Source organism: Theobroma umbraticum, unplaced genomic scaffold (genome assembly GCF_002168275.2).
Source record: "Theobroma umbraticum cultivar Fairchild unplaced genomic scaffold, ASM216827v3 scaffold_44.0, whole genome shotgun sequence".
NCBI classification, from domain to species: domain Eukaryota; kingdom Viridiplantae; phylum Streptophyta; class Magnoliopsida; order Malvales; family Malvaceae; genus Theobroma; species Theobroma umbraticum.
In genome coordinates this window covers 11,360,302-11,371,806 of record NW_018397255.1, presented here as the reverse complement: position 1 = coordinate 11,371,806, position 11,505 = coordinate 11,360,302, and the positions used below count along the sequence as shown (strand labels likewise).

The window sequence follows — 11,505 nt, the reverse complement described above, 5'->3', positions numbered from 1 at the left end:
ACCTTTTAATTTATTTTTAAAAATAATAGATAATAACATGACAAAAATAATATTAAAATATATAAAATTATTAAATATTTATTTTTAATAAATAAACTAATTAGTTAATTTAATTAATTAATTTAAAATAATTGATCAATTAATAGTGTTTTTGGAAAGAAGATGAATTTTATTTACTTCATCAAACTCAGTTACATCGTGAGTATCTACATAGATCAAGTTACACAACAAACCAACCCACAATATTCCTATGAACATGAAAGTTAAGCCTCATTAAAAACCATCTCATGAAAAAACCCATTAGGATAAAACTCATGAGATAGGAAAAGAGAGTACCCAAGCTATCCATGTAAATCTAAATCCCCATAATCAAACCTCAGTTAATTCATGGACATAACATCTTTTAGCACAATATCTTTTATGGTGGACGGCAATATAGAAAGGTCCCTCCATGCCTTCAAATTTTCCCTCATTTCATTAGTTTAAGTATTTGTTTATAACATTACAAATTTAAGTAATTACTTAATTATTTATAACACATTACATTAATTAAGTAAATAAATTATTTAATTAATTCATTAATTAACATCTTAATTTATTTAAATATTTTAAAAATGACATAATATTACTAATTCAGTTAATTGCTTAATTACTAAACATTTAATTAATTTAATAAATCCTTAATTACTTTAAATACACCCTAAATCTTACAAAGTTAACTAATTTAATTAATTTCTTAATTAGCAATACATGATTACTCATAATTAATTAAATTATGTAATTAATTCTCTAAATCCTTAATTAATTTAATTAAATAAAATATTATCTAATATTACTTATTTAATTTATTTCTTAATAAATAATTTAACTAATTCCTTAATTTCTAAAACATTTTTTCATTTGATTAGTTAAATTCTTCCACAAATATGATAAAACCTTAATTAAATAATTATAAATTTTAAGGTATTTACTAATTTTCTTAATTGCTTAATTATTATTATTTTTTATAAATAGGAAGATAAAATTCAACTACATCATTCTAGGCCAAGCAATGCCTAGAAAGTCTGAAAATAAAATTGAATTTAGACTAGAAGGTGGAAGATCATAAATGTGTAATCTTAAAGATTGATTATCCTGAGGGGTGGTCAGTCAATTGACACATTAATTTGCTTCACGATAAATGTAAGAAATAGTTCTTTCAATAGATTTAACTGTTAAAATGATGTACTTCATTCAATATTTGGCTCAATTGAGAGGTAGCCTAAGGCTTGCAAGGTATAGAAACATTGATGCCTTACTTGTGTCGCTCATGAAAACAACTCTAGAACATGTCTTTTATTGAACTTGATTAGATTAACGATTCGTATTTATCTTGCATGCTTCAGATACGAGTTAACACATTTCACAATTTTCAAAAGCTTGGAATCATCTTACTATTGATCGTGCATGTGCCAATCTTGGACCAAAGGAGAGCTTGATCGAAAGGGAAATGAAGCAGAACAAGCAAAATTGGGCAATAATTAGATGTAGGATTTAAATTAAAATGGTGCTATTTGGATAACACAAGAAGTCGTTTGTTATGTCATCCCTTGTTATTCACACTCCATCCATCTATCAACTTAGTTTTTAATTATAAAGAATTAAAAATATTTAACCTTTGATTATTACAATTAAAACTTTTGATCTCGTAATTAACAAAATACCCAAATATATAATCTGAAATTAAGCATTTAGCCTTTTTATTTTTATATGAAGACAACTGCACCACAAATGCCACCCAGGTGGCGGCAGATACATTGCTTATGTTTTGTATATCTGAAATATTGACCAACAATTTATTTTGTTGATGAAATTACTGTCATATGTCTGTTTCTCGAAATATCTAAATTAAATTTTAAAAAAATAGTGCATCATGAGGGGCGGACGGCCACGCTAGTAACAAAAATAAAGCGGTAGATTTTAGGGATTGGGAAGGCGAGAGTTTTGGGACGGGGAATTGGAGCGAGAGGGTTTCGAATAAAGAAATAAAAGGATAAGGAAAAAGAGAAAGAAATGAGAGAAACCGCTGGCGGTAGAACCAGGGTTACGACGACCAAGGGAGGCTTGAGAGAAGAGGCCTAAATTTAAAATACAAAATGGAGAGGAAGCGAAAAGGGATTGAGGAGGGCATCAATGGCAGAAGCAACACCACCAATGCCAGCGTGGAAGAGCTTGAAGAGGACAGAAAGGTCGCTGACTAATATTTCGGGGTTGAAAGTTGAGAGGAAAGGAATTAGAATTAAAAAAAAGGTATTAGGGTAATGGAAGTGGGATGCCTAGAATATGGCAGCCAATTAAACCAAGATTTTTGGAGGAAATAAAAGAAAAGAAGAGGAAAAAAGAATATAGAAAAATAATAAAATGACAAAAATTTTTGATAATATTAAATTAAATAAAAAGTTTTTTTACAAAGATTGGTGCGAAAAGATTTTTTTACAGCCCACTTTTTTTTTTTTACATTTTATTAATAACGAGTGAAATAGAATACAGAGAGAGAAAGAGATTGAAAGCAGAAACAGCAGGAACCATGGCTTCAATGGCACTAAACTCCCCAAGCGCGAACCATTTTGTTAACGATGGCTACGCTTCTTTCAGTAGAGTTAGGTTGTGTTCCTTCTCGTTCGAATCGAGCTTGTACGGCTGCAAAATCCCTAAGAGACAGCTTTCACTGTCTGTCAACGAGACCAGAACAACCCGACCCAAACCCGCATGTTATTCGGGTTCAGAACCGGTGAAGGCATCTTCCCATTCTTTCGACGTCGTGATCGTCGGAGCGGGAATCATCGGGTTGACAATCGCTCGACAGTTTCTAATCGGGTCGGATCTATCCGTTGCAGTCGTTGACAAGGCCATACCTTGCTCCGGCGCCACTGGTGCAGGTAAAGCTTTTTTTTGTTTTTTCTTTTTCCAACTATTATTCCCCTCCGCCATTCTCTTCTTTTCTTTTCCTGGTTTTTTTTTGGTTTGTACTAAACTCTGGTGGGTGTAGGACAGGGGTACATATGGATGGTACACAAAAATCCTGGAAGCCAGACATGGGAACTTACCAAAAGAAGTCACCAACTGTGGAAACGGCTGGCTGAGACAATACGTGATCAAGGCATGGATCCTCTTCAAGTATTGGGTTGGAAAAGGACAGGTATGATTTGACCGTTATAATAATTGCATGGTAATGTCAGATGTTAATGTCCGGTGACTTTGTATTTCGTTATCTCTTTTTAATTGGAAATTGAGTTAAACTTTTTGGAAGTCATGGTAATTTCTAGTGTTTTGAGCTGTGTAGGAAGCTTGTTAGTTGGTAGAACTCCTGGGGATTCAATGATGTTAAGAGAGAGGGTGAGGCAGCTATCTGAAGCTGGGTTAACAGCAGAGTATTTGTCCAGCAATGAATTGCTCTCCGTGGAACCTGCTCTTTTGGTTGGGAGTGATGGTGGGGCTGCTTTTGTACCTGGTGATTGCCAGTTGGATGCTCTTCGTACTGTTGCATATATCGAAAAGGTGTCTTTGTTTTCTTTTTCCTTTAGTTATTTAATGACATTTGGCTTAATGATTGCTTCATTTTTAATGTCATCCCTTTTCATGTAAATAATATAGACTCCAATGATCTATAGGTTAACAGATCTTTTACACTGGAAGGTAGATATGCAGAGTTCTATCATGAGCCAGTTACAGGTTTAGAAAGGTCTGTCATCATTTTCTGCATCATATTAATGATGAGAACAAGGGACAAAACATGTGTGTGTATGATTATTCAGGTCTTCGAGTAACTCTTCTAACTCCTGTAGTTCAGATCTACTAGTAGTGGGAAGGTTGAAGCTATTCGGACTTCCAATAATACCCTGTATGGTAAGGCCGTTGTAGTTGCAGCCGGTTGTTGGAGCCGGTCTCTGATGCATGACCTGTTCGGAGGCTCAAATGTTAAATTGGACGTCCTTGTAAAGCCTCGGAAGGTAAGAATCCAAGATATAAATGGATTTGCATAATTTAAGATTTCTTATTTTATTTTTCTATACTGCCACGTTTGTCATTCTGTATAATATACTTGCAAATGAACCTATGCGTATGCTTGGATCTCTATCTTTGTTTAGGCCATGGTTTCACTAAACTATTTATTTTTTGCTGGTTGACCACATTTATTCTCTTATCTCTGTTGATTAACTGGTCATGTTGGAAGTGCTAGTCTGGTATTCGTGTCCAAATTCTATTAGGGACTATAGTCTTTTTTAAGCATTCTAGTTGTGCAACAGGCTTCAATAGTCTTTTATACTAATTCTCTTTGGTTTGAGATTTTGATCTTATTCAATAAATCCTTGAATTTGGCGGCATATCAATATAGCAGAATTCCTCTTTTTTTTTTTCCCTCTGTTCTCTCTCTGTATGCTGTTGTAGGATGGTAGATCCTTTTGCTATATCAAACATTTATGAAAACAAAATAATTTTTGGGCTGATATCCTAAGCTAAATTCGATATATTAATGTTAAAAATTCTTCATAGTGCTGTGTAATGCTCTGGATAATTCATCAGTGTGCTGTTGCAGTCAGGCATATGTTTGGACATATTGTATTGGCTTTTTTTATAGACTAATAGCTGGTTAGGCATTGTGTTTGGCTCTGGAAAAACATCTTTTGGCAGCCAATGCAATGCCAAACACACCATGGTTTGAGTGCAAAAGCACTTTTTTGTCAGCAGTTTTTGAACCAACTGCAAAAGCCCCTTGAAGGTGTTTTTAACTCTCTACGGTACTTTTTAACAATAATGCCAAATACTCAAAAATCTCAAACTACAATTTTTTACAGCAGTTTTCAAACGCACTTTTCCCAACTTAAGCTTTTTCCAATCACAACAGCAATGCCAAACTAGGCTAAAGAACTTATTTGGCCCAGCTAGAGCTTCTGTAAAACGTCTTGTTTCAATATTTTGCAAGAGTTGTAAAGAGACTTAAATATCAAATCTGCATAATTCAGAAGTGCTGTAAGATATAAAAAAACTATTTTTGTAATATTTTAATTTCTTTTTAATAAATAAAAGACTCGCCTTTATTGAACAAAATCATCAGTTTTAGAACAAAAAAAATGATTGAAATAAAATAATCTTTTATTAATAAAAAATAATAAAATGAATTAAATCAAGATAAAAAAATTGAACCAAATAAAAAAGATGAATGTGAAAAAATATAATTTTTCTTATAATTTTATGAATTATTAAAGCACAAAAATATCTCGCCAGACACCCACTAAATGCTGATGCGGTTGTTTGGAATAAATCATATGTTTGATTATATCTTATGAATGAAACAAACCAGTTTCAGCATGCTTGGGCATGCTGTCCCAAGGTTTTTCATACTTCTTCACTGTTATTAAGTATGATCCATTTATAGCCGTGTCTTAGAGCAGAGTCATGTTGGAACGGGCTCTTTGGTTATAATTGTAGAACCATGTAATGCCTGAACATGCACATGTTATATGTCTAAAAAGCTAATAACATAGTTGCATTTCAAAATGTAAACTATGATGTTACCATCATAAAAATGCAACTATTCTGTCTCCTCAAGAAGGAAGCTCAATTAATATCTGGTACAAAGCTTCTCCTACTAAATGCAGTTGAAGAGTTCCTTACGTGTCTTGGGAGGAAAATTTCATGAATGTAGTAGGATGATATTTATGAGTTTCAATAATGCAATTCATTGATGCATTTTCCATGCTTATTTATTTGATTTTTTAAAAAGTTATTTATGTAATGTCTGCGTTGCCTTTTATATCCACAACAGGGTCACCTTCTTGTGCTTGAGAACTTTAATTCCCTTCAACTGAATCATGGTTTGATGGAGGTTGGTTATGTAGATTATGAAAATGCAATTTTACCTTCAGGGCTGAATGATCAGAGCCAAACCCTGTCTGTTTCAATGACGGCCACAATGGACACAATGGGTAATCTTATTCTAGGTAAAATTTTACACTTACTGCTTGCCATTCTCAATGCTAGCTTTTAAATATTCATTTACTCATGGTAAAATTATAGTTTTGGTGTGGAAAAGAATATATTGTCTGCTTTTATGTTCTTATTATTCTGCTTCTTTTTAACACTCGAGGAAAAGTGAGAGTTCATGGACCTTCAAAATGTTGTTTGTTTTCCATGCTCTTAGCAAAGTCTTTAGATTCTAACTTTTATGTCTTATTGTTTAATAATATGGTAGATGAAATTAACATTTACTTTTTTTTTATCAGTAGCCTTTATTTCTGCAAAATAAAATGCATAAATGGGCATTATTATCTATGCCTTGCATGTTCTTTGCATACATTTTCCAGTTGATCATGTTAATTTGGTGGTGTACATGCTTATTTTCTCATAAGTTTGATCTGTCTTTCAGGGAGCAGCCGTCAGTTTGCTGGGTTCAGCACTGAGGTCGAAGATTCCATCATTCTTCATATATGGAAACGGGCTGGAGACTTCATTCCCAAATTAAAAGAACTTTCCCTCAAAAATTTCATGAAGAACAGAAAAGTGAGAGTAGGGCTACGCCCTTACAGTAAGTCCATGTAGATTGCATCTTGTGTAATATTTTGATCTTTGGTAGACAACTATTAGAAATTTATACTTGCAGAATAGATTGATTTACATGAAATTCCTGAAATGATATCTTTACTTTTCTCAGTGCCTGATGGGAAACCAGTGATTGGACATGTGCCTGGTTTATCAAACATGTTTCTTGCAACTGGGCATGAAGGAGGAGGGCTTTCTATGGTAAATTTTGTTTTATGTATTATATTTTGGAAAATTTTATGTTGTTCCATTTTTGTAGTGAACACTTGGTCATTCCATATTGTCGCTTCTAGTCCATAAATGGATAATATTTTGATCACTAATTATTTTTACAACGATTTGTCTAACTTTGATAATTCTGCTTGTTGTATCATAGTTCATGAAAAATGATTCATCACTTTGGTTCAATTTTCAGGCCTTAGGAACTGCAGAAATGGTTGTTGATATGGTATTGGGCAATCCCCCACATGTTGATAATTCACCCTTTGCTGCTCAAGGTCGATGTTGTTAGAACAATGTTCCAAAGAACATCGGATAAATATTAATGGACAGATCTAGTTGAGCAAATCTTAAGCTGCTGGTTAGATTGAGAAATCAGGAAGTTACAGTGTCACATTATCTTACTTTTCAGGTCAAAAATTGTATTCAGCTGTAACTGCAATATTCAGCATCTCTATGCCTTAGCGACATTTTTCTTTTTTCTCTTTTCTCTTTGCCCTGGGAGAATGTCTGGAATGATGTATCCTGAAATTTTTTGCAAGTATGTATACGTTATGAAGTATGGGTTGGTTTGTTTTTTCTTTTTGTTCCTTCATGAACTGTTTTACAATTGCACGTTTATCTACATATCTCATAATCGTGTTTGCATAATATTTAATATAGTTATATGTTTTCTTCATAAATAACTTATATGGATACACTATTAGGAATCCCTTTTCCTGTGATGCCCTCTCTGAATTCTACCTTAGTTGCATCAGGGTAGAGAAGTCTGTACGGCATCTTTATCAGCCCGCGCCTATTCTTCAGTTTTGAATCTTGATTTCTCTCCATGACTTGCTTCTCTATCTCCTGGAGAGATTCGTTGAATTTCTCAAATTTCTGCTTGACCTCGTTGTTGTCAATCCATTCTGATGTTGCCCTCTGACCTAGGTAAACTTCATCAGATGTGTGCCGTGAGAGGACCTCCATTAATGCTATACCAAGGGTTGCCTCAAATCTATCAGGTAACATGTTGAGAAAGTACTTGTCTGGATCTTTTAAGAATTCGGCAAACTCCATCGTCCCTTCCTCTGGAATGCACTTTCGACACTGAGTGGGACGATTTGGAGGGTAACCTGCATATGCATATTGTCCGAAATTCACTGATGCATGAAGGGCTGATGAGATCCATATGAGGGTTGTTAAAGTCTTTGTAAGATCTGTCTTGGTAGTCATTTGGTACCACCATGTCTCGTTGCGCTTATCACCATGACCGACATTTTGAATTTCTGACCACCATGCCTGGATTTCCGTATCAGATTTCACAGAATCATCATCTTCGTAGAAGAGGTCGCAGAAATCTGTCACCCATGTATCGATGGCCAGCCATACATCGAGACCGTCCAGACCATAGGGGTAATCTTGGAAGAGGATTTGAGCCCCAGTGGGGCTTTCTGGGTCTTCCAGGGCCATGCGCCTGGGAAATGAAAAAATTTTACGTTTCTCAACTCCAACCGTTAAAGGTTTTTGAACGTTCCGCCACTTTTTAGGTGAATTGCTAATAATCTATTAAACTGAAGGCTTTTTCAACGTTTTTTCTGATCATCTTATCTTTATTTTGTTCAAATCTCCCGTTAATTATGTTGTATTAATTACTGAAAGAAAGGAAATAGACATGCACTTGCAGATTGTTGAGGATCATTACCTCTTGACAAGATCGGAGGGGAGAGCTTGTTCATCGAATCTCCACTCTTTATAAAGCTCAGAAGACAATTCCATGGAATATTTGCCCGTAAAGAGTGTCTTCTCAAGGATTCCTCCGGAGTTTATGAGAATACTCCGAGCCAGTGCATTTATTTGCATGGTGTCTTTGAAATGAGGATCCAACAGCCGGTGAACTGGATGCATCACGCTCAGCTGCCTTCTGGTGGCAATGATGAATGGCTCGACAACTGCATGAGTATGCAACCTGGAAAAAGGTGTAATATTCTTCTGAATCAGTCCAGTGAAAGAAAAATTTGTTATCATGATTCATTAGGGACGAGAGAGTTTTCAGAAGAGCTATGGCTCATCACCAATGGCTGATGAGTTGATGGTATGCCGAGTCATTAGCTGCTACATGAGCCTTCGCCAACTGCCAAAGTGCTCGATCAGTACCTTCTTTTGCTGGAAGGAATACCCCGCTTCTCATCTCGTTGCTGTATGACGAATCTGGATAACTCAGTTCAATCGCCAATGGCTTTAAGGTGGCATCATTCCTTAAAAATAGCAATGTTCTGGATGCATAAGGACTGACACCACCTGAGTTTATTTTTTCTAAAAATGGAAAGAGATAGTCATGGTGGTCTAGGATGAAAATCCTCCACTGGTTCATTGCCTGTAATACATACGCTGAAAGTCAATTCATAACTTGCAACAAGGTATACATCTCAAAATTTATCTTTACTTGCCAATTCCTTAAGATTACAAGGGTCGGATGTAAAATTGCTTCATGGTTTCATTGCATTGAAGAAAATTCAAAGGGGTTAGGTTACCTGTTCAACACTCAGACCATCAAGGTTGTGCTCTATGTCTGATTTCCATATAGAACTGTCCTGAAGTCTTCCTCGAGGTGGGAATTCCTGAAAGAGCAAGGTACAACAAAATTAACACTCAGAAGATGGTTAGGGAAACCGAAAGTGATTTGACATCAGCTAATATGAACTAGCATTGAAAGGTTCGTAAAATATTTTCCACTGATCCTATTATTTAAAAAAAAAAGTAACATAATTTTCTGATAAGTTTCACCGACTAATAAGCTAATAGTTTAAGAACCAAGTCCGGAAGGTGGAGTGACCTCCAAGCCTTGAATTCGCATTGGATTTATCCCTGCAAGCATTTGGTGCCCGAACTCCTCATCTTCTCTCCATGCCCATTCATTATCTGAAGAAAGGAAAGCAATACGAGTTTATAAGAAATAAAACATTAAGCACACAGCAATGCACCCGCTATGAATAGTAATGGCAGATTGTTGTTAGGATCACCTCTTATAATTTGAGGCAGCGGGAATTTTATGTGGTCTTCTTTGCTTGCATGAGTTACTTGTTTGATAAGCTCAGCTGGTACTAGTTTCTTCATTTTCTCTGTTAGCGTTCCCCTCATTACTTGGCTTCTGTTGTCAGAGTACAGGTCCCGTATCTCGTCGAATGACTCGAAACTACTGGAATCATGGGACAAGGATTTTGCCTCAGGTAGGAGGAAATGAGCTGTGGCTTGGATTGCATTCGCGATGAACTCAGATAGTTTCTTGGGGCTAAATCTCTCATCCGGAGGAACATAAGTGTCCAAGTTAATTGTTTCTGTCCAATAATTAAAATCCAAAGTGAGAACAGGAAGTAATAACCCTTAAGTAACATTGATATATCTGCATTACGCAAAAGTCAGATACCATTTTTGCTTGCGGGGCACCCTGTTCTTCCCCTGCGAGGATATGGATGTGAATCAGAACCACCCAAGACAGGTCTAACATGATCTGGACCTTTATGAGGATTACCAAGATCATCGTAGACATCATAATCATATATTCGATCCCATTCTTTCCTTTCCCCAGTTCCATCCCCTCTCAAGCTTTTAAGTTCTTCCTTTCTCAGCTCTACAAGACCAGCTGGGGTTTGACTTGGACGATAACACTGCAATGACAAAAATGGAATGCCATTTCGAAACGCATAACTACAAAAACTAGACCAAAATTTGTATATAACTTACCGTGTTTGAGAAGAAAACCCGGCTGGTGTTAGTCTTTTTGATTGGATACACCCAAGATCGGCAGTCAAAGTGGATGACCTTTTCTTCTGGAGTTTCCAGAGTTGCAGATTGAAGGAAGAATCTATGCTTGTGATTGTTTTCTATAACAAAAGCTCCTGGATTTCCAAATCCAGGGTCCACATGTAGTTTTATCTTATAAGTTGTGATTTTTGTGCCATCCTTTTTACTGCTCTTTCCCTGCCTGAGGCATGCTTTCTCGCTCAGCTTCCCTATCCTGCTATCTATTGGTTGCAAATGCAATAACGTGAAGGCAGTTAAGAGGGAGAAACGGTCCAACATGTTTTCTATTTTGTCTTTGTAATTATCTTTGCTTAAAGTTTAGGCAGAATAACAATCATCAAAAGATCGAATATAACCAAATATCGGATACCGGAAATGAAAATCATGAGTTCTTTGAATTCTTTCTCACAAAAACATAAATAAATAACAAGAGTATGAACACAACTTACTTGGGTCGAGTTCTGTTGAACTATAAAGCTGAAGTGAAGCTGATTTTCCAGGACCTGATAGTCCAGGACTATGTTCGATCACAACTGTTCCGTTGATTATGTATGGGTTAGCAGGGCGATCCTGGAGACTAGTACTAGAAATTCTGCTCCAGGCAGCACTAAAACAGTCGTGCATACTAGAACATAGGTGATGACGATCCATTCTACTCTTTCTCTCGATTTTTGCTTTGCCTCTTCTGTTGCTCAAAAACTGATGATAATATTAGTTCATCAGAAGCAATTTTTGCATTGGAAGAGAAGAATGAATCAGAGCAATGCAATAAGGAAAGGAAAGGCATGTTCTTGGCTTGGTTGTCAGCTATGAATCTGATTCATTTCTTGCTAGGAAGGTTTCTTGTATAGCACTTTTGGATTTAAATGCTCAATCATTTATGATGTGAATAACATTGATGTTTCCACGATGCTTCTCACCAAA

At 35.7% G+C, this 11,505-nt stretch overlaps 2 protein-coding genes across 3 annotated transcripts; one reads left to right on the top strand and one right to left on the bottom strand.

Annotated features, from left to right (window-relative positions):
• Nucleotides 1–1,977: 1,977 nt before the first annotated feature.
• On the top strand, nucleotides 1,978–7,133 carry LOC110409568 (FAD-dependent oxidoreductase family protein). 2 transcript variants are annotated; one of them, XM_021418949.2, is made up of 9 exons: nucleotides 1,978–2,918; nucleotides 3,029–3,178; nucleotides 3,323–3,537; nucleotides 3,651–3,721; nucleotides 3,830–3,989; nucleotides 5,807–5,981; nucleotides 6,407–6,565; nucleotides 6,692–6,780; nucleotides 6,995–7,133. In XM_021418949.2, exons 1-9 carry the CDS (start codon nucleotides 2,567–2,569, stop codon nucleotides 7,088–7,090), a joined length of 1,467 nt encoding a protein of 488 aa, XP_021274624.1. In that variant the 5' UTR covers nucleotides 1,978–2,566; the 3' UTR covers nucleotides 7,091–7,133. The 2 variants fall into 2 exon arrangements, with proteins under 2 accessions (XP_021274624.1, XP_021274625.1); XM_021418950.2 differs by having other exon boundaries at nucleotides 2,791–2,918; nucleotides 3,034–3,178.
• A 340-nt stretch (nucleotides 7,134–7,473) lies between these two features.
• On the bottom strand, nucleotides 7,474–11,382 carry LOC110409567 (linoleate 9S-lipoxygenase-like). The gene is made up of 9 exons (XM_021418948.2): nucleotides 11,031–11,382; nucleotides 10,522–10,802; nucleotides 10,205–10,445; nucleotides 9,801–10,115; nucleotides 9,614–9,699; nucleotides 9,312–9,398; nucleotides 8,853–9,154; nucleotides 8,483–8,746; nucleotides 7,474–8,254 (listed from the first exon to the last, which is right to left on the bottom strand). Exons 1-9 carry the CDS (start codon nucleotides 11,230–11,232, stop codon nucleotides 7,486–7,488), a joined length of 2,547 nt encoding a protein of 848 aa, XP_021274623.1. The 5' UTR covers nucleotides 11,233–11,382; the 3' UTR covers nucleotides 7,474–7,485.
• Between the last annotated feature and the right edge of the window lie 123 nt (nucleotides 11,383–11,505).